The sequence below is a fragment of the Lampetra planeri genome, chromosome 32 (genome assembly GCF_965212315.1).
Source record: "Lampetra planeri chromosome 32, kcLamPlan1.2.h2, whole genome shotgun sequence".
Classification (NCBI taxonomy): Eukaryota; Metazoa; Chordata; class Hyperoartia; order Petromyzontiformes; family Petromyzontidae; genus Lampetra; species Lampetra planeri.
The window spans coordinates 3,109,024-3,131,388 of NC_136138.1; the positions used below are offsets into that span (position 1 = coordinate 3,109,024).

At 46.9% G+C, this 22,365-nt stretch overlaps 1 protein-coding gene across 5 annotated transcripts in view; it reads right to left on the reverse strand.

The window, feature by feature from the left end:
* Positions 1-22,365, reverse strand: part of HMGA2 (high mobility group AT-hook 2) — a 76,135-nt gene that overhangs the window by 47,234 nt on the left and 6,536 nt on the right. For all 5 annotated transcript variants that reach the window (XM_078609446.1, XM_078609447.1, XM_078609443.1 and 2 more), the window contains exons 3-4: positions 20,753-20,839; positions 17,194-17,244 (exon numbers count right to left, since the gene is read on the reverse strand). In XM_078609446.1, coding sequence (XP_078465572.1) covers positions 17,194-17,244; positions 20,753-20,839 — 138 coding nt within the window. The remainder of the gene's footprint in view (positions 1-17,193; positions 17,245-20,752; positions 20,840-22,365) is intronic.

Consider the following 22,365-nt stretch of genomic DNA (forward strand, 5'->3'; position numbering starts at 1 on the left):
GTTATATGGTCAGGAACCCACCCGGCCCACCTTTGTCTCCCCAGTGCTGATGTACGCACAAAGCATGAAGAACTGAAGCCAACGAGTTGTTCCGGTAGCGCTTGCCATGCTCGCTCACACCGCGCGCCCAGCGCTGTCACTGCCAATTAACAGGGCGACGAACGTTTAGAGAGGTGCACGATTTGGTAATTTCGCAATTGCGAGTAATTTCTCAACAATTTCTGCAACGGCATCGGCACACAGCGACCTATTCTTGTGAAACGGTATTGGCGGGGGGGATCCCCCCCCCCCCCGAACTCCGGCACGCGTTGGAAGACGGTGGGGGCTTGATTGGAGCCGTTCCCACAGTTCAGTAACTGGGAAACTGACGTTGGATTTGATTTCCATGAACTCCTATCTATGAACCGTAGGAAAATGCATTTGACTACGGGAGCGCCTTACCATCATATACGTTGCATGACAACGCGATGCTTTGCCTAAGGTGACACGTGGCAAATAGCAACGATTTGCGAAAATTAACGGTGTCATGATAAGTTCTCTGTCCAGATGGAGACCGTTACGTAATTTCAAAGAGTTTGTAATTGTAAATCAATCTGCTAGGAAGATGAGTCGATGTTCAAAACATTCGGTCATTATGAATGTTTCTGTAATAAGGCCATGCTAATGATGACAGTGATTAAGGGCTGTTCTTGTTCATACACCGCTGCCAACAAACGCAGTTCTTAATGATGTAATTGCCCTAATGAGTGCGTCGTTGGCACGGCCAAAGACACTGCAGCACCACACGAAAACAATTGCAAAATGAGGTAGACACGGCTCAAAAATCAATACAGATGGGGTTAGGAACCCATTGTCTGTACTGGCATCTCCTGCCACCACGTTGCTATTCCAGTGCCAGCGTAGAAGCTCTTTTAGAGGCTGGTGTGTAGACACGTTCCACGCTTGTTACGCGAATTAAAGGCACGCTGTGTGTGTTTGTGCGTGAGCGTGCGCATCGCTCAGCTCAGCTCTGGCACTGCCCCATGGCATGGTTGGGCACGCGCCAGGCCACATCTCAGCACCACCAACAGTACCCCCCACCACCACCGCCGCCGCCGCCGCCACCGCCCACAGCCCCGCCACCGAACGGAATCACGGCCCGTGCCAAAAGAAGGGGACATCTGACTCCCCGGCTGAGCCCTCTGCAGTAACCCCAGCCGCAGAGCCCGGCACAGACGCTAGCGCAGCACAACCTGGCGAGCAGAGCCAACTGGGCCGCTCGGAATGGTGGTGGAAATTCCGTTAAACAAACTCGGGGAAGGCAACATAAAAAAAAACACAGGGAGAGCATTCCATTCCCTTTAATTACCTTTGCATTTTTTCCCATCGGGGCGAAGCCACGCCGCCGCCACATAATGTAAAGAGATTTCATTTCTCCAGGAATCCGTTCCCGCACCCCTTCACCGGGCGAACACAGACAGGGCCCTGTGTAGTCGTCGCGGGGCTGAAGTGCACCGCTCGCTCGTCGGCTCTACGTCTCTCTGCCGAGCAAAACTGCTTCTGCCAAGCGCATATTTTCTACATTCCAGCAGCCGTGGTAGCTGCGCTAATAATTGATTCGAGTCGAGCCAGCGGTGCCCACATTATAAACGTGCCCATCGAAACTAAACGAGCCTTAAAGAGTGGAGAGATTGTGCCCCTTTTATAAATGTGCCCCTCAAACCCGGCGAGCAGTAATAAAGGACACCCTTGTGCATTTTGCCAAATGGAAATGCCCAACGCTCCGTCGAGTATCTTCTGACTTGGTACCCAAAAAAGCTACGGAAATTCCACACTTCCATGGTTGGAGCCCACCTCACCACAGATAACATAATATGCTCAAAAGCATTCAGCAAGCACATAACTGTTTTGTCATTTGTTATTGGTAAGCATATGTTGGTGATTTTTTATTTGGTAAACGCCTTTAACTCGGGAATGACCAGCATCCATGGTGAAGTATTTGCAAACAACCAACATGACCAAGTGTAACACGTAGGCTTTCGCGACCAATATCATTCATAATATTGGTCACGAAGGCGTTCATCCAGCTGTGGTATGAAAAAGGGCTGTAGACACAACAAGTGAGATTTGTATATTGTCCCCAGCCACACATTCCACCGTGGCGAGATGTTATCTCCCTCGCCCAGTATGCAGGACATTGTGGGTTCAGTCCCGACCCTGACGCCTGCATATTTGGAGTTTGCATGTTATCTCTGTGGTCGCATGGATTTTTCTCTGGGTCCTCCAGTTTTTCCCTCCACATCTAGAATACGTGCTTAGAGTATTCGACCGTTGTAGAATTCCACACGATAGGCAACTTCGTTGAGCTATTATTTGTACCCAAGTCATTTCAAAAAAAGATCTACATAGCTCAGTGGGCTTTACAGTTAACACCGAGTACTGAGTAAGACCCACTCTCACGGTTCGGCATGGCACACTACAGGTAGTCAACATTGGTTGCAATGATCGGCGACGTTCTCCTTGCTGCCCCAATGACACAACATTCGACTTCTCCATGGAGCTTTGATAAAAAAAAATATATTTTCTCAGGTCACTGCATTAACTCTGCAATTAAAAAAACGAGAATATAGTCTTGTTGTCTGCAATGAATATCAATCAAATGCCCTCTTATTTGTCCAGGCTGAGCGCCAATTGGGATTCGTAAGTTTCCTTTCCGCAAGGACCTCAAAAGAGCCATAGCAGTATTATTCTACTGAATCATAGCACGACAAGGTCTACGGCACCCACGCTGCAACAGCAACCAAACAAGGCGATGACAAGTCACTGGCTCCATGCGTAAGCACAGGCAGTGGTGCCCATTGCCATGAACTCACCCTGAGGCTGTGCCCAAAATTCCAACATTTGTATGGTCGGGGGCAATTTCTAAGAGCAGATGGCACGCATTGGTAAATTACCTGCAGAAATGAATGGGCAGTTTCAGGATTCGATTCATGAACCCTGGCACGATACAATGATTGATTGGATTAATCAACAAAACCTTGGAATCGACTACTTTTTTCGTGGTCAATTACTCGGGCCCAATTAAAATGGCAGCCACCCCAACACCCTGCCTCCTGAAGGCGGGAAACCCCCTATGAGCCACGCCCAGCATGACAGCGATGACGCCACCAAGCCACGCCCATCACCTTCCCGTCCAGGGGCACACATGGTAAGAGGTGCAAGCTTTTTTCCACAAACTATTTTTGCACTGTCCGATTAATTGAATAATTGCACCAATAAGCTGGTAGAGCAATTGATAGCCTAAATCATTACATAACTCCATGAAAATGGTTTTCCATACTTAAGTTCATTTCACATATTTGAATAATGCAAGGCAATAGTGAGCCGCTTACGTATAAGTTATCATACATCTCACATGGTCAAAACCATTGATTACATCCACACAAAAATGCTTTTACGTAATAATTTATTCTAAAATATATATCTGGCAATCATCCATCTCAAGTACTGCAAGGCACGCACTTTACAAACCTATCAACGGACTGCATATTGAAACCTTAAGCCAGAAAGATAAAGTTATCGGTTTCAAGAGAGAGAGAGAGAAAAAAGGAAGAGTTAAAAGTCCTAAACGGAAAAAAATGTGTGTGGATAATGAGGCGATGAAGCCAGCTGACTCCACAATGAACTCGAGTGAAGCTCTCGGCTTGGGGAGCGCTCGTTGGAAGGATTTTTTTTGTTTTTACTTTTTTTTTCAGCGCGATGACTCCACCATGACTCACCCCGCGCTCACCGTTACTCGTCTTTTAAAAACTCGGCACACTCCGCATTTCCGCTTCCCCCTCCCTCACCCCGGCTTAGTCACCAGCGCGGCGCTCGGCGCGTGCATGGGCCGTTCGAGTCAGTGCGAGGGTATTTTTAAACCGTGGTGGCGGCGGCGCTTGCCAAAAGGACTCCGCGAGCATGCCAGATGGGACAGCGAGCCTCTTCAGCGCCGGCCAGGAGGCGAGCTGGCCGCCCGCGTTAAACCGCACTCGCCACTCATTCCCTCCCTCTGCCGCCGCTGCTGCCACCACCAGCGGCGGCACTTGCCTGCCATGCAGGTCGTGGGTTCGATCACGACCCTGACGCCTGTTGTATTATTTGGAGTTTGCGGTGTTTCTCTCCGGGTCCTCCGGTTTTCCCCTCCGCATTTAGAATCAATGTGCATTTTGGAGTGTTTGGCCACTATAAATGTCCACACGACAAGCCACGTCTTCGTTGACCTATCGTTTGTGGCCATGACGCTTATGAAAGAGCTGTATAGCTCAGTGGGCCTTACCTGGTAAAATAAAAAATTGTTTTAGTTTGAGCTGAAACTTTGGCGAGCGGACACGCACCGGTCCACTCGACGGTGCTCTGGCTGCGCAAAGCTTGAACTGCCTCTCTTTCGATTCATCCTTTACGCCTCTTCCCAAGCTCCAGCTCAGCCGAGGGGCAGTGTCATTATTATTATGATTGCGAGATACTCGCACTTCGCCCGGGCAAGTCCCTCAATGTTCAGTTGTTGAGGATCCTTGTCCCAAGGCCTAACTGCCGTGTTGTTTGGCCCTGAAGAGAGCCGTTGGCGTGGCTCGTGCCGTTGCTCTGGAGACCAGGAGATCGACGATCGATGTTCGGTCGCCACGTTGATGGCAATCGTCGTGATTTCGCACTTAACAGAGTGGGGCCGCGTGAAGGCTGCTGCCATCTTCCACTCCCGAGAGCCAGTGTGTCAAGCCCCCATGGTAGGGGGGGGGGGGTTGCTGCTTTCTGGCTTGAAAAATGTACATTGACCGTGATGAGGACACATTCTGCCTCTCTCACAAATGAGTAGCGATAAACCATCAACATTTATTATCATGCTATAGTGCGGCATTCATATACAGCAGCCCTGTAGTCAGTGATGGAAACTACACAATCTCATAGCAGAGGCCAGCCCCCCTCCCAACCCCCATAGAGACTGCCCATTGTAGAGTTCTTATTTTAATCCAGTCCATAAGGATGATGGGATCAGTCGACACCCCCCCCCCCCAAACAGAATTTTAACCTGCAACCTTCCGAAGGTTAGTGAATCTCAACACAGCGCCACTCTGCCGTAGTATACAACACTTCACTTGCAGGGATATGGGCCACAATGGTCTCCCCTTGCGACTGGTGTCACGGGATCTTTAATGGTCACGTCATAGCAGATGGCACAACGTAAACAGAAGGAGACCTCCCCCATGTCTGCGCACGCGAGGCCTGGGTTGACAACACATGTATACGGCCACTACAGTTCGTCTCCTGCAAGTCTATCGCCGACACTCAGGCTGACACCACAGACCACCCAACCCTACCCAGCAGCCTCCCATCCGATTCTCTCCGGCGAATTTAAGACTCTCTGGATAACCGCCATATTTTCTGAATAAAGTCAGCTGGCCAAAGCGTGGAGATCCTTCTTTCTCGACTCTGTGTTATTGTTTTGTATTACTAATAACCCCTTGTTTTTCTTGTACAAGTTCACCGTGGTGGCCAATTGACACGTGGAGATTATTTGTTTTACGGTATCTTGAAGCAATGGCCTACAAAGGTTAATGGGAAGAATAGCTACGGCGTCAAAAAAACAAATCCAAGGGTGTCCACGCTCAAAGGAGCATTGTAGGGTGGCGACGCTCATCGCCGTCGGTGACCTGGAGCCATTTGCGGTTTTTCTTGACGTCTCTCTCCTTAACGAGGCGGTGGCCAAATCAAATACTTAGCAGCTTTGCCGAGGGAGACATGTGAAATGTAAAAACAAACCAATACAAAATTTAAAAGGTAGAAGTGCTAGCCCATTACTTATAGGAAATGCCCCAAAAGAAAATACTTGGGACAACCCGCTCGATTGCAGATGTACAGATCAGGAACCTCCCACCATGGGGCCAATCGCTGCGTGGCAGTGGGAATCGAATCGTAGACGTAAAGCAAACCGATTCAGTGTTAGTATTACATTGAACTTCTTTCACACCGTACGTAGCCAACCGTGCTAATCGGTAGCGAATCCCATGGGCTGGCCTGGCACAGTTACTCAAAACAAGAGCAACACAGTGTTTGTAAATCTCTAATTTCATCGTAAAGAGACAAGGGTTTGTTTGACCATGTATACAAATGTAACTTTTGGACATTGTATACATAATTTCACTACCCACAATGCGCAATAGCACCACGTAATCAATCTTATCCCCATTAGCAGGCATGATCAATCCCACTGTTGGATTAAAGCCTTTCTAAGCCGCAGCTATTGCTCATGATTCTGCCATGTAATAGACACATTTTATATTGCCTTACTTCACCAAGTACAGCTCACATTGAAGAAAATATTTTACATTGATTTTATTTCGTACGCTAAAAGTTATACAACAAATGTGAATTATATCGTGATTGTGTTAAAAACGACACTCATTATTACGCTTCCCATGATAAATAACACGTTATTTATAAATACATTATTTATAATGGGGTTGAAAAAAGACACTTCCTGCTGCAAACGTACAGCATCTGTATCCAGATGTTCCGAGGCTTTTGGCGACACTGCTCATTGAGTTCACGTGCTCAAAAATCAAAACAAAACAGAGTCCGCTTAAAACATTCCAGAAAAGACTCGGGGTGGCGGACCCCTCCCCGGGTTTTGCCATGGGGCCAGCTGGCCACGGGAACACAGCGGCTGCAGCGGCAGCATCAACGCGCACGTGCGGTGAGTCAGCAGTGTGGGATCACGTGGTGCGGGGTTTGGGGCATAAGGTTAGCAATGACGAGGACAAGGACTGGAGGAAGCTCGTATGAAAAAAAATACAAATCTCTCTACCCCCAGCCACAGGGCAATGACCTTGCCACTGTCCCACCACGATAGGCGCAGCACCCCCCCCCCCCCCGCAACAAATACAGCATATTATACTGGTAGGAACCACCTGGTTCCACCAGCCCACAGTGGATTATTGTGTCCGTCCGTCGTGCATCCAAAAATGGGAGGGATGGGGAGGGGCTGGGTGGGGAGGGCGGGGGAGGGTGGGGCTGGGTGGGGAGGGGCTGGTCACCCCGTGGTGCCCTTATAAAACTGAACGTTTAACCTACTCACGCCGACTTGTGCCCGCCCTCACAGTCGGGCATTTTTGCGGAATACACCACGCCGCCGTTGACCCTGGCTATTGACTGAGCAACCCAACGTTCCTACCAGCTCCCTCCGCAGGAATGTGTTAATCTGGTAGGTAACGCAAGTGTGATAAGATATGTACAACTCTAGTGACACCGACCACATATTTGGAGTGCGTCGCACTTTCCGGAGAGTTCTATAATCCGGAGACTATGGTGTTCTTTCAGGAACCCAACCTACATTTCCAAAGCTACGGAAGTCTCCCTTGAAAATGCATCCATGATGCTCAATGAACTCTTAACTGGTAAAAAAAAATAATGGATATGAAAATACAATAAATAATTCCAAGCATGGTATAATTTTCATAGCATTTCCATTTTCAGAGCAGCGCTTATTTCCATTGGTAGCTTCAGCCAGGTGGAAATTCAAATATTCTCATGGTGAGGCCACTCGTTTAACCATGAGCCACTCTCGACTTCCCAGGACGCGGCTCTCATTTTATTTACCCCAGGTGGAATGATTGGCCGATTAGCGCCCCAAGCAGGATAGGAATAGCGTGGGGATGATTAGTCGATTAATCAACAATACAAAAAATGTAACTAATCTTTTGAGAAGGATTACTCGGGCGCCTTCAAGCCACGCTCAGCACAACACTGTCGATGGTACCGGACAACACCACAAAGCCCGGCCATCACCTCCCGTCCAGCGGCACACCTGAAAACAGAGGTGAGACTTTTATTTGTCTCAACCCCCGTATTTTCAACTTATTCGATTGTTCGAGTAATCGGATCCATAAATCGGGAGAGTAAGCAATTACTTCAAATCACAGAACTGGAGTGCACGGGTGGCTACATGACTACTACAGTCACGCTGGAAACCAGCGTCTCTCAGTGGTGCCGACTCGGTTCAATGGCACAGGCATTGACGCCAAGCCAACGCCCGAGCGAGCGAGCGAGTGGGCGGGCGAGACCGCCTCTCCGGGTGAATTTGTTTGGCTCATGGTACGCGGTGTTCCCGGGCCGTCCGCGGTGCCCGGGAGCTCAGGTTTGAGGGGCGGTGTGAGCCACAGGAAGCCAAACCCCCCCGCTCCACCCACCCAGGCCACACCATCACGGTCAAAACAATGGGCGTGCTTCACCGCAGCAGCGCACAGGAAACGCGCGCGCGTGCGCGCGCGTGTGCACGCGCGCGTGTGTGCGCTGCCCGCTTTTCATTTCGAGATAGGCGAGTTACATAAAAGCGAGAGCCAGTTCGTAAGCCGTATGCGCGCAAACACACGCGTTACATAACTCGCCCCCCCCCCCCTCAAAGAAAATGATTTGAAGCAAACCAACAAGCAGCAGTCCCAATATTGATTTCTGAATACCACATGGCCTTACAGAAATAAAACACACACAACTTTAGCAGTTAAGGGGGGGGGGAATAAAACGATATTTCTGTACATGCGTACACACATCACGCAAGGGATCTGGATAGAGCACATCGCCTAATAAATTGACACGGCTAAGGTGGATGTTCTGACCTTCACGGCGTCGGAAATTGCCCCTGGCTCGGAGCCACATGTAAAATCCCCGTGCGTTGCGTTTGCGAGCATGTCTACTCGTGCGCATGCTGGCCACCCACCCCCTCGTGTACCGTGACGGCCATCATTTGCGCTGCTGTTCCTTGCTAGCAGCACTTGCCCCTACAGTCTGTGAAGGCTACACGGGCGACCCTAAGTCCCGCGTGTGTGCGGCTTCGAACAAGCCACGAGACTTGGGCCAGCAACTGCAGTGGCGCTGGGTATCCCCACGACGACTTGCTTTTTTTTACAGAGCACTACTCAGTAGCTAATCAGAGAGATTACAGAAAACGCATGTTCCCCTCGAGGTCACGCGGCAGGACAAGAATGGCAGCGGTTAACGGCGTACGGGTTGAAAGGCAACGGGGCCTTGGCGGGTGTATTGTGCGAGAAAGGGGGGGGTGGGGAAATGCAGCACGCGACAAATCCATGGCACCAACGAAATGTGGAGGCGGAGTCGTGGCAGGTGGCGCGTTCGGTCTGGGGTCAACGGCCAACCTTAAGGTCACTGATACGAACTTAAGGGCTCAGAATTATCAATACCCCGCCACATCGTTGTTATGATTATTTCTGCCTCAAAATCGGAGCCATTCAGGTCCACTGCTCAGCCAATGCCCTTTATTTAACCAATATGGAGCTCATGAATTTGCCACAATGAAGGTCTTGCCTCCAAATAAAAATTTGAGGCAAGTCTGGATGGATATCATGACACTCGGCACACAGTGGCTACCTGTTCTGGCAACCAATTTTTAATGATCCACTGCTGTTGAAGGAAATATCACGTATTTCTCGTCACATATTTTAAATCTGCTACTGGAACTCCAATACAGCGGCATTATCCATCTCAAGATCAGTCCCAATTCCAAAACGAGGCTGGACTCCCATCCCTCCAGAGTCACTAAAATGTCAACACAAGAATGGTTGTCGGAAGGAGGGACTGGGCCACGCCACGGTAATGTGACGTTGTTGATCGCAGTTTTGGAAGTTGCCTTTCGGAGATGAGGACTGCCCGATGAATGTCTGAGCGTGGACACAAACGTCGACAAAGTAAATGGACTGGAATTCTACGGCCTGCTCTGTGCACAGTGGCTCAGTGACAGCCACCACAATTTGCCACATTTGATGGCCAGAATTAGTTTTCTTATTGGCCCGAAAAAAGCCAGCAATGGGGAGCACAAGGTCAGATTGCGTGCGCAATGCGTCGTGCATTCACTTATTTTGTGCGGGGCTCCGACTGGTTTGCAGGGGGGAGGGGGGTGAAAACCGTTACACTTTTCCCTCCAGAGGGCCAGCACCCTGCCCGAAAGCATCACGCGACGCAAAAGGGAGAGTGAGTGGCAAGAGGGGGCCCAACAAGTACGTGAGAAAACCCTTCGTCGAGAGACAAAGACCAAATACTGAGTTTTACAAAACTTAAAAAACACACATTTGCACAAATATTTGAGGGACATCAGGAATGGTTTTCTCATGGAAAAATTGGCATCGACCAAAAACAATGTGGAATTTCCACCGTCAGCTCAGGAATGGCGATGGAAATGGCACAAAAAGCCATTTTGTAGTGTCCTGTGAACGCTTCTGCCACTTACGCAAAGCCAATATTCGTTTGTGCAAAAGGAGACTCAAAAACTCAACTGTGCTGTACGAGTTGTGTTTTATGTACTCAAACAAAAAACGTCCTTTCTGGAACCGAGAGATAGTGAGCAGGACCTCACATGTCAGGTCGCAGCCTCGGAAAGTCGATATCATATACGTAGTTCTGAAGATAAACCAATCGACCTCTCGCCTAAAAACGATAGGAGTATCCTTCAAACTGGACTTGGGTCAGACTGAATTCAAGTAAATGCTGATTCATATTTTTCTCCTCACAATTTTTGGTGACAAAAGCCAAGACCACCACCACACTTCTAAAATTCCTGCTTTCATCTCAAAATGGAACCCAAAAGGGGCGCAAGAGCTAATACGAGAATATCCCGCGGGGCCATCCAACCACCTCGACAAATACAGTGCCATAAACAAATATTTACGTCATCGTGATTTATCTTTTTACTTCCACCCAATCTCGCCCCAGCCCCCTCGCCTCCACCCGACGCCCCCCCCCCCCACCACATCCCAGGCTCACTGGAATATGCAATGAAATACTGTCAGCGTAATCGCTGGTGCACGCATGAAGTGCACCTCTGTACACGGCACAGGCGGGGATTTGTGCATTGGAGTTAAAAGCGCTGTATAAATCACCCATTTGTTATGCGCCGTGCTCATATATCAAGACTCGGGGCTGTGGCGTCAACATGCCCAGGCCTCCTCATCCAGAAGTTGAATGAGAATGGCCAATTGTATACGCCGGTACAAACGTATGTACACACGCATACACACATATGCAGTTACTGACTAAATGACACATGCGTGCACAGAACGGAACCGCAAAATCGTAGCGTCTCGCTGAACCAACGAGCACAGGCGTAGACACTCATCTCGATGGGTCGCACTGAACCATGGGTAGAAATTCCACATTCCTATGGTGGGGCCAGTATGTTCACAGGACGACCATATCCAGTATCAGAGGTCGGCCAGAAATGGTTTCAGAATAGGAATTTAAATATTCGCAGAAAAGTGCCCCGTTGCTTGGGCGCCACGGTAGTGAGATGTTAACTACTTCGTCTGGTATACATAGGAAGTGGCGAGTTCGATCCTGACCCTGACGCCTGCTGTATATTTGGAATTTGCGTGTTCTCCCCATGGTCGCGTGGATTTTTCTCCAGGTCCTCCGGTTTTTCCCTCCACATTTAGAATCAACGTGCGTTTATACAAGTTGGCTTCTATAAATGTCCACACGATAAGCCACTTCGTTGAGCTATCATATGTGGCCAGGTCGCTTCTGATAAAGAGCAAAACAATCAGCGAGCCTTACCTGGTAAAATAAAAGCTTGGCTTTACAAGTGAGTGGCCTCTAGCGTTACCGCACTAGCCAAACAGCGGGGTCCATTTATAAATACCCCACCTTATTTATAATGCCCCACTTAATTTCTTCTCAACAGGTGATTGAATACTAAAACAGCAATGAATGGACTCCAGATCTCACAGAGGAAAGTGCTATGAGATGCAATAAATGTATTATTGAGATTGCTCGAAGAGGCCTTGAAATATCGTTTTTTTATCCAACATTCCTTCTCATTATTTTCGTGGGGTCTCGATAAAGGGATCACGCTGCATGATGGAATATCCTTGTAGGGGAGTCAAGATATAGTACGGATGGAAGAGCAACAGGCTCCCATTTATTAGCTGAAGTGTTTAGATGCTGGCCATGAGTACAAGTAGTGGCCTGGGTAGACCTCGCACCACAACCATCGTCTCTCCAGCCGATGAAACTGGCACTACCTGTAAAGACATCACCACCTGGTGGGATGCTTTCCTACAGAGATACCGATGCCCACCACAGGAACGTCACATTTCAACCACAGGCTGCTAGACTACCCACGGAAGTACAAATTGCAAAAGAGTTGGTGCTTGGGAGAAACGTCTTTTGATCCAGCAAACGCATGATTAACTATTTAGTTTGCCACTATTAAAGTGCTTAGGTGAACGATTTTATGCAACAGAGATTGTGTATGTGTTATTGTTCCAACCAGGTTGTTGAATGGAACATCTGTTATTATATTGTGTTTTGCCTTTGCATATGATTTAATATGTAGTAATATTTGACCAATAAGTGGTGGTTTAATAGGACTCTTCCAAATATCGCTCACTTAAATACGGCGTAAGGTTAAAGTGTTTAGACTTAAATATATTTCATATTCATGATACATTTTAATATTAATCTACACAAGTTGTACGAGAGATAGTATTCCTTTACCAGGAAAAACCTAAGATTTTAGACCTTTTCATAAGGGAAATAAACTGGATTTGTAGGCCAATACCCATTAGTGGCATTAAATGATTGAAACTTAAAATGCATTCATTACACTTATATCCTCACTTTTGAATACACTGCTCATGATTAGCTATTTTTAAAGAGACAGCTGGATAGCTCTAATTACACGATGAAGGGGTTTTTTGGTATTGTGTTTTTTTTATGTTCGCAGAAAAGTGTGCCCTGTTGCATGGGCGCCACGGTAGTGAGATGTTAACTGCCTCGCCTGGTATACAGGAGTTTGTGGGTTCAATCCCGACCCTGACGCCTGCTGTATATTTGGAGTTCGCGTGTCTCTCTCCCCGTGGTCACGTGGATTTTTCTACAGGTCCCCCCGCTTTTTCTCTCCACATTTAGAATCAACCTGCATTGAGTATTTGGCTTCTCAAAATTTCCACGTGATAAGCCACTTCGTTGAGCTATCATTTGTGGCCAGGTCGCTTCTGAGAAGGAGCTAATAGCTCAGTGGGTCTTACCTGGTAAGATAAAATATAGTTTAGGTTAAGAAACACTTTGGGACCATGGTGAGATGGAACCGTCACCAATGTGTGATAGATGGCTTCGTGTCAAAACACAAAATAACCATTCTACTCACAGAACCCATACAGGGCGGATTACAACATACTCTTCCGATGAGACGTGTACCTTAAATGACACGAAACTCTTTCCGACTTGCACAACAAACTCTGTCGCGTTCCAGAGCCCTAGAGCTGTACGCACGTGATGTGGGATCTTCCTGCGCTACTTGGGCCGGGAGCAGGTCCAAACTAGTTCCAAAGCGGCAACAACGTGGACCAACGCCCACAGAACACACTACAGCTTATGGACTCCCCCCCGCCCGCCCTGCAAATCAGTCCCCATGACTGTTTACAAAAGATAGCTGCAGCTGGAAGGGGCTCCGTGTTTGCCGTGTGAACACAACATACCTGCCTTTGTTTTTGCCGAGCGGGGCGACCGTTTTTTTTTTTCTCCCCATCCCGTATGTGCAATCCCCAACCGCACAGGCATACCTGGCCGACAGCGTGCATTTTTATGTCGCTTGCACCTTCCTCCCCCGCCCGCAAGCAGCCCCGCTCGCTGCTAACTTGAGCGTGCACCGGAACTAGTTTCTCCGCCGCAACCACAGACGTGCAGGAGCACATCGCTAGCAGTCCACTACGCAGTCCCGCTCAGTCGCCAGTCAGTCGCCAGTCAGTCCCATGAACTGCAGGGTTGTTGTTGTTGTCGTGGAGCTCTCAGGAGCGCTATCGCGGTCGGACCGAGTTGTTGTTTCGGCGCGATGGCCGACGTTGGACACCGCGCCAGATTTCCGAAGATGCTCCGAACGCAGATTATAGCCCAAAAATGCATCGGACAGAAGTACAGTTTAACCAGGAAAAATATACCCAGAGGCATTGCCATGCTAGGGTGTACACCGGCGGTCGAAAACAAATCTGAAATGGCTCCTGAAGCGAATGCCTGTCATAGCTGCATTTCCACATTGCATTCTCTTCAAATCCCCCACGCATATTGAGTGACATTGTCTCAATGAGTTCTCACTTGGATTAAATCAAGGCCACCACCACCACCACCTTTCCACCCATCGACTTATCTCCACCTCGACTACCGTGCGTGGTGAAGTATTATTAAATAACTCCCACAAGCAAGGTGGTGTGGGGGTGGCGTTAACCCAGCAGTGAATTGACAAAGGGCTGCGAAATATTATAAATGAATCACTCGTTTTTTTTTTGTATTTTCAACGCACATTCTGTTTCGTGCATTTTTCATCTTGTACTGCTGATTTTATTGTTTTATTTGCCTCCCCTTGTGTGTTAATCACACAATGTTTAACTTTTATTTTCAGAGATTTACTTTCTTTTTGTTTATTTTCTCTCTCCGAATTTTGGCTTGCACCTTCACTGCTGCACAACGGTTACACATCGTCCACGCCAGGTACGATCATCGCAAAAAGCCAATGGGGGGGGGGGGGGGAGTGGTGCAGTGGTTAGCGCACTGGAACTATGAACCTCCGGAACCCTAAGTTCGATAGCTGGTCAAGGCTAACGTCGGCGACGAATGATATCCGAACCAGCCCTGAGGACTCAACTTCATCAACCCGCAATAGCAAATCGTGGTGAAGTATGGTCAAACTACTCTCGTGACCAAAAGTTGTGGGGTGGCCCTTCATCCAGCGTGTATGACGAAGGGCTGCCAAATATCACTATTATCCATTTTTATTAATGATCAAAGGATGTGGGGGGACAGGGATGTAATACTGCACCTCTGTACAACGTTGATGAATAATAATCAGCGTCATGGTTGAAGGAAGGAATTTATTATTTATTTGTCTTGTTTGCACCGTGTCATCCCGCCTCGTGTGCTGTGTGTACATTACCACGTGTTTCGTAGCGTTCATTCAAACCCTAACCCCTGAAGGAAAAACTGGAAAAAAATTATCACAAAATTTGCATGACTCAAAAAAAACCACAATCGATTCCTGCACGGACGAATCTAGGAACGCGTGGTCATGAGAGAAAACTACAAAAAATAAATTGCCGTTGATTAATCACTGCATGCCTAGTGATAGACTACGCGGTATAAAGTGGTCTGTGCCACACCGACCACATCAGCTTGTAGAGAAACGAACACCGCGGCCACCCAGCGGCACGGCAGGCGGCGATGAAATGAACGCACTGTTAAAGCAAGTATAGAATTAATCCACCGAAGCCGGCAACGTGCTCGCCTGTAATAGGGGTAGCCGCGTAGACCGTGCCATGCATTTTATTTATTTGCAGTGTATGGGTGGCCACGTGAAATTTGTCCCGCAAAGTTACGTAAAGTAAGACTGCGAGGCTTCGCTCCAGCTTATTTGTAGCAGCGTTCGATTAACATGGGTTGGAAAGGTGGGGGGGGCGGCCAGGAAGCTACGAATGTAAAGCTACGAGGCGCTGCTTAAAGGGGGGGGGGGGCGATTTCACTCAAGGTGTTTTATGCAACTGACCGCTGCTCCATAAAATACTATTCACTGTATTAACTTACCGCAAAGTCCATTATAGTATCAGATGCTGAAGTTACATTACAAATGTTTGGCCCACGAATTAGGTCTTCAATGATTTGCGTGTGTTTGTGTATGAAATTTACATGACTTCATCGGAATGGGGAAAAACACTTATTTTATCATTATTCACCAGAAGTGTGAATAGCAGCAGCTGCAGATGCTTGCTTCTCTAAAATCGGCTACAGAGAAACCGTGGCCAAATTTGATTCACTATTTACATTTATTTGCAATGCTAAACGCGTTCTGAAAAAAAAATACTTTAAAAAGATTTTTGCGCATCGCTGTAATTTTCTTTTCTTTTCAGGATTGGGGGATTTTTTTTTTACATTTAGCAAATGCTTCGCTCTCTCGCATGCGCTTTCGGGGTTTGTAATGGTTTCACTTGGAACTTGCTGTACCTGGAACTTCAGTTCACGAAAATAAAAAATAATTCCGAGCACGTGGAGCAAAAACGTCGGGAACATCGTGGCGAGCAACACGTGGCACGGCCAGAAACCATGTCGCAGAGTGACGCGGCACGACCACGACAACCGCCGCAGTAATATATTACTCACCGACTCTGTTGAGTTGGAAGCAAGCGCAGTACGTGAATGTGGGTACAATAAAAAAAGCTGCAAGTAGATGCCACGTATTAAACTATTAAACTAAAAACTATTTTTATTTTACCAGGTAAGAACCACTGAGCGAAACAGTTTTTCTTTTTTTCACAAGCCAGATTTGACTGTCGCCTGGTGATGCTCTTTGTAATTACTGGCGAAACATCGTACTCGAATTATAAACGTTGTGGATTTACTCTCCAACACACCGGTGTGCTATACTAGTAACGGTTGGCATGTTCTGTTGACGTGACAAACCTTACTAATTGGCCGTGTCGGGTGGTGGCGGGTTTAAGGACACATTTATATTTATACGATCTAACCTAAAAACCTCTATTATAGATGACTTGTCATTGTGGAAATGTATAGCAGCCAAATACTCGAAGTGCATGTTTCTCAATGTGAAGGGGAAAACTGGAGGACATAGATCAAAATCCATGCGACCACGGGGAAACATGCAAACTCAGAATATACAGCAGGCATCAGCGTCGGGATTGAACCCACGGCCTCCTGTATACAAGCCAGATTTGACTGTCGCCTGGTGATGCTCTTTGTAATTACTGGCGAAACATCGTACTCGAATTATAAACGTTGTGGATTTACTCTCCAACACACCGGTGTGCTATACTAGTAACGGTTGGCATGTTCTGTTGACGTGACAAACCTTACTAATTGGCCGTGTCGGGTGGTGGCGGGTTTAAGGACACATTTATATTTATACGATCTAACCTAAAAACCTCTATTATAGATGACTTGTCATTGTGGAAATGTATAGCAGCCAAATACTCGAAGTGCATGTTTCTCAATGTGAAGGGGAAAACTGGAGGACATAGATCAAAATCCATGCGACCACGGGGAAACATGCAAACTCAGAATATACAGCAGGCATCAGCGTCGGGATTGAACCCACGGCCTCCTGTATACCAGGCGAGGTAGTTAACATCTCGCCATCACGGTGCACGTATGTTCAAGGTCGCAAGAGCTCACCCATTTGCGAGGACGTCCCCTTGGTTTCTTCTGTCCCTGGGGCTCCACCTTCTGCAGAAGAAAAGCGTGGGAGGCAGTAAATAACAAACTCCATTCATTCACAACCTTAAACGTCGTTCAAGTGTATTTTTTATAATAAGGCACCAAGCTCAGCATGTCCACATCAAGAATCCGGGTGAGGTGAGAAATTAGCTACAATAATGTAAAACCTTCCTGAACAGCATAAGATAGCATCGCGGCAGGCTTAGGCCTAGTCTTTTAGACAACATGCTGCGTATCTCAGTTGTATACAAGCACCAAAGTAACTGAAGTTAATTTAAAGTGTTTCCATGCTATAACCAGCCATGAAGCAGCGTTTCATATCCATTAGCTGGCCCAAGCCAGGAGTAGAAATTCCACATTCCCATGGCAGAGACCAATGTCCCCATCAGACTGACAATATTCACTTCCACACCAAGTGGTGGAGCTTCTTCAGGTCGTGCTTATTCGTCTCACTCTCAATGATCAATTCAACCCTGGCCAGGACTTCATCTCTTAATATTATAATTGGGAGCCCTGCTGCTATACTACCTATACAAACGCATTCATTTTACTGACCCTGGAGGGATAATGAAATGCCGAGTTGACCTCCTACCAAGATTTGCAACCTTCTGTGTGAGTTGAGCACTCTCGCCGGAGTATTATTCAGCCGGAAAGCACATTGATGCTTTTCAATATTCGAGACATTTTAGAGAAGTGATTATAACCATCTTTGCGGGAAGTCAACAGTGGTAGTCCTATGGATATACCGGCCCCTGTCATCGTAATGTGGAATGTCCATTGCTATCTCCATGCAGCCAAACAGAATATTGTATAAATGCTGACGCAATGCCCATTTGGGAAGGGAGATACTTTGAATATACATTTTTCTTCCACATTGCAGACTGTAAAATAAACCAGGAAAGGCATCAGAATAGAATATTTCAGAATCAGAATACTTATTTATATTGGAGGAATTCAATGAGCTATGAAGCTCTTTTTAACATATGTCCAGTCGAGGCGGGATTTATCGTTACAATAATACAAAAAACAAGATAGGAATGCAAAGTATAGAAAATGTAAACAAGTCACGAACAAAAATGTTTTACAAAACTAAACTATTTTATCTTACCAAGTAAAGCCCACCGAGCTATTCGCTTATTTTTTAGAAGTGACCTGGCCACAACTGATAGCTCAAAGAAGTGGCTTATCATGTGGACATTTATAGCAGCTAAATAATCTAAATAATCTAAACGCATGTTTAATTTATTGGCAACTTCAAACGTCTACAAATAACATAAGACAACTGAAAGCTATAAAAACTTGTACATTTTGGGTTAGCTGGCTTGGAGGACAGGTGTTCTTAGCAAATATTATTTTGCAACGGTAAAGTACGCTTTCATTTATACAGCTGTGTTCACAGTACACCAAGCTGCTACAGTGTGAAATTCAGTACATTTGAATATAAACCTCCAACTTATCAACGGACTTGTAAGTAGAAAAAAATAAACACGCACACATTCATTGTGCCATTGTCTTGTGGCCTATGGGTTCGATTTCAAATTGGAAATATGACCTTTTCTACTCATGTCTTTTGTGACGAAGAAAACAAAGTGCCACCTTCCCAAAAGGGTTTTTTGTCTTTTAAAAAAATCAAGTAGATTTTTTAAATTTGACACCGTCCATTTAAAGATAAACTCAACTGTTCAGTTTACCAGGTAAGGCTCCACTCAACTATATAGCTGTTTTTCAGAAGCGACCTGGCTATTACAAATGATAGCTCCACGAAATGGCTTACCGCGTGGAAATTTATAGCAGCCAAATACTCGAAATGCATGTTGATTCTGAATGTGGGGGAATAACTGGAGGACCCGGAGAAAAATCCACACGACCACGGGGAGAGAACATGCAATCTCAAAATATACAGGCGTCAGGGTTGGGATAGAACCCACAACCTCCTGCACACCAAGCGAGGTCGTTAACATCTCGCCACCATGGCACCCTAACTTAAAGAAAACGCTTAAAAAACGGCATGTAGATAAAATGGAATACCTGGAAAAAAATATTTAAGTATGAACCGTTGTGTTTTTTATTTAGTCATACGGATAATTCAGATTGCTGGTATTTACAATACATTACCAGCTTTAGACTTTAATCGTATGCTTCACCTAGTATGATTAATATTTTGGTAAATAGCTGGTTTAACTTTTAAAGTTTTGATGTGTTAATGGTGATTGCTAAAAGGCTTGCCAATGCAGTCCTGTGTCACAGGGCTTGTAGTAATCTATAATTTGAATTCACGTATGACTCAGATAAAGTGACCGGTAAGCTTATACCAGACTCTTTCGGATGACTAATAGGCGTGGCCGGTACGCTTTCTGTGAAGCAGCCACACGATTGAACATTAATAGAAAAATGATAAATCCACTTCATGGTTTTACTACAAATAACAAAAAAAGTGCTAGAATTTTCCTATAAAGATTAATATACGTCGAACTGCCGTTGACTGATGACAATCACGCCAAACTAGGTTGAACCAGTTTGGTTAAAAAAAGTAAAAAAAAAGGTTAAAAAAAATATGTTTTACATTTTAGAGACCATTGCAAAATTAGAGTCATCGTAATTTACACGAGACCTTTGCAAAAATGAAGACGTCGTAATTGACGTGTTATTGTTTTACCACGTATGATATTGACGGCCATTTTACCAACAAATTATACATTTTCAGAGGTCGGCGGGGGGGGCACCACATTGGTAAGCATGCAGTATCTTAGAAAACGTTGAACTTTTGGAGATGGGTGTGCGTCGTGCCATTGCAGCGACTGTCCGAGCGCGTATATTTTGCGGCCTTTCTTCCACCAGCGTTGCACTTGTACCTGCGTCCACCAAAGGCCTCGGAGCACTAGAATTTCCGCTTCATGTGTGGCTTTCGGGAAAAAGTGGCTTTGCGCTAAGTTCGGGTGGGGGTGGGATGGGGCGTGGGGGTCACCGACGGAATTCCAGCCCCTTAGTGGTCAAAAAACAAACCGCACAATAGGCGTCTATTGAACATTTTCTTAAAGTGGCACCTAGCTCCTTCCCTCGCGCCCCCCTTCCCCCACAACAAAGAGCAATCATTCCCGCCACGGCGGAGCGAAAGCGTCTCAAACGCAACGCGCCAATAGCATGGGGGGAGGGGGGGGCCCTCGACGCGGCAGGCGATTGGCCCAATCCGTAGCGTTTTCAACCAATGGGGCCTCGTCAGCGGGCAACGGGTGAGCAGCGTCGCCCCGCCTTTTCCCGTCTGCCCCCAAAAAGATTGACGGTTTGAGTTCAAACGGACAAGCGTCGTTTGAAAAACGTCACCAGAATGCCCAAGTCGTGTTGGGCGGGAGGGTGCAGCACTTGCAGCAGGGGTGGGAGGGTGCAGCAGGGTGGTTGGGGGGGGGGGCGAAACAGACTGGACCACAATTGTAAGATGCGCTATCATTTGTGTGGAGGTGGAGGCCTCGGGTCGATTCTCTGCAAGCGTGCACCGCGGTCGTCCGGTTGCTTTTTGTACCTTGGGCCCCGCTCTCGAGGGCCCTTTGTTCTTGCTTCCCTTCGGCCGACCTCTTGGCTTCTTGGGCAGCGGTGGGCCTGAGGGTTCCTGCCGGTGGAGACGACCGTGCAACGTTTAACAAATGGCACTGTCCGTTACAAGCATTCTTCCTGGCCTCGGTGGAAGCCCTTGAACCCGAACCCAAAACGCACGAGTGCGCTTTATCTTACAAAGAGTCGCAGCGTTTTCAAATAAATAAAATGTGCCCATGGTACTAAACGCACAACGACGATACGCAATAATGTTAAATGACACAATTAACGTTTCGTAAACATACCCTCAACATAATACGCTCTTACAGTACAGCAATACACACATGGATACAGTTAAGCCCTGTTTACGTTTGAACCACCAATGCTGTTTAAGCACCACAGTACTGTATTGCAGATTGTGGAGCAGTGTCGCTGTATTTAACACACTGCACTATCAGTCGGGTGACCCGAGTTTGATTCCCGGCTATGGCTTAACATCAGTGGCGAGGCAAATCTAATATATAAACCAGTACTGCCTGCCACTCCACCGCTCGCCAACCCGCATTGACCGGCGCGGTGAAGTATGGTCAGATTACCCCCATGACCGACACAGATGGGACGCCCTTTGTCCAACAGTGGATTGACAAAGAGCTGTAATTAGTATTTGTAGATTAACGTTACATGTATCTACGATTGACATCACAACGTTCTAAAAAAAATGGTGTATTCTTTGAATTAAGCTTTAGGGGAAAATCAACGATCGTTCGGTTTCATTGATTGTACCGAATGAAAAAAATACGTGTTCTGACAAAGTAGTGCACTGGACTAATTAGTTTTAAAGAGCAAATAAAAAACAATGACTGAAAACACGTGGGGGGGGGGGGGGGAAAAAATCACGCGATCACAAAACAATCAACAAATAATTGCACCACACCATTGAACACTTCTCATCACGCTGCTTACAGTTCACCATTAATTAAGTGCATCGCTGGAACCTGTGCTCGCAATGTTCTAACCATACTTGGGCATCAGTTCCTAAGCAACGCTGATTAAGTAGCCCGCAACAGGACTAGGCAAGTCCACCCCAGGTGCAGCTAGGTATAACGCAATTTTACAAAGAGAAAATCCTCCTTTTTTAATGCACCCCACCCCCCATTGTAACATGCCATGTTCCATGGTTCCCCCCTCCCCCACCCCCCTGGTCCAGAGCTGTGAAGCACCAAAACATCAAGATACCAGAAATGCCAGCAAGTAGTTTGAACCTTCAACGAGGAGTCCCCGTCTCCATAAACTATTTCGCAGACTTTCTTTTCATATTTACGTGGTGGTGGTGGTGGGGGAGGGGGTGAAAGTTCCGTTGGTGAACACCTCTTTGTGGTCGGTGTGGTCAGGGGTGCACCGGTTTTCCAAAGTTCAACACCTCTGGCCAATCAGCAGGTACATCGGCCGTCCATAACGGACAAAGTTTACTCAACCGCGTCACCCAAGATTTTGCCGGTCTTTCGCTCAAGATAACCGTTTTAAACAAAACACGATTCCCACAGAGACCGTGGCTGCTCCAGTTAAGATAGCTGTCCCTTAACAACCAAGGACACACGTTCG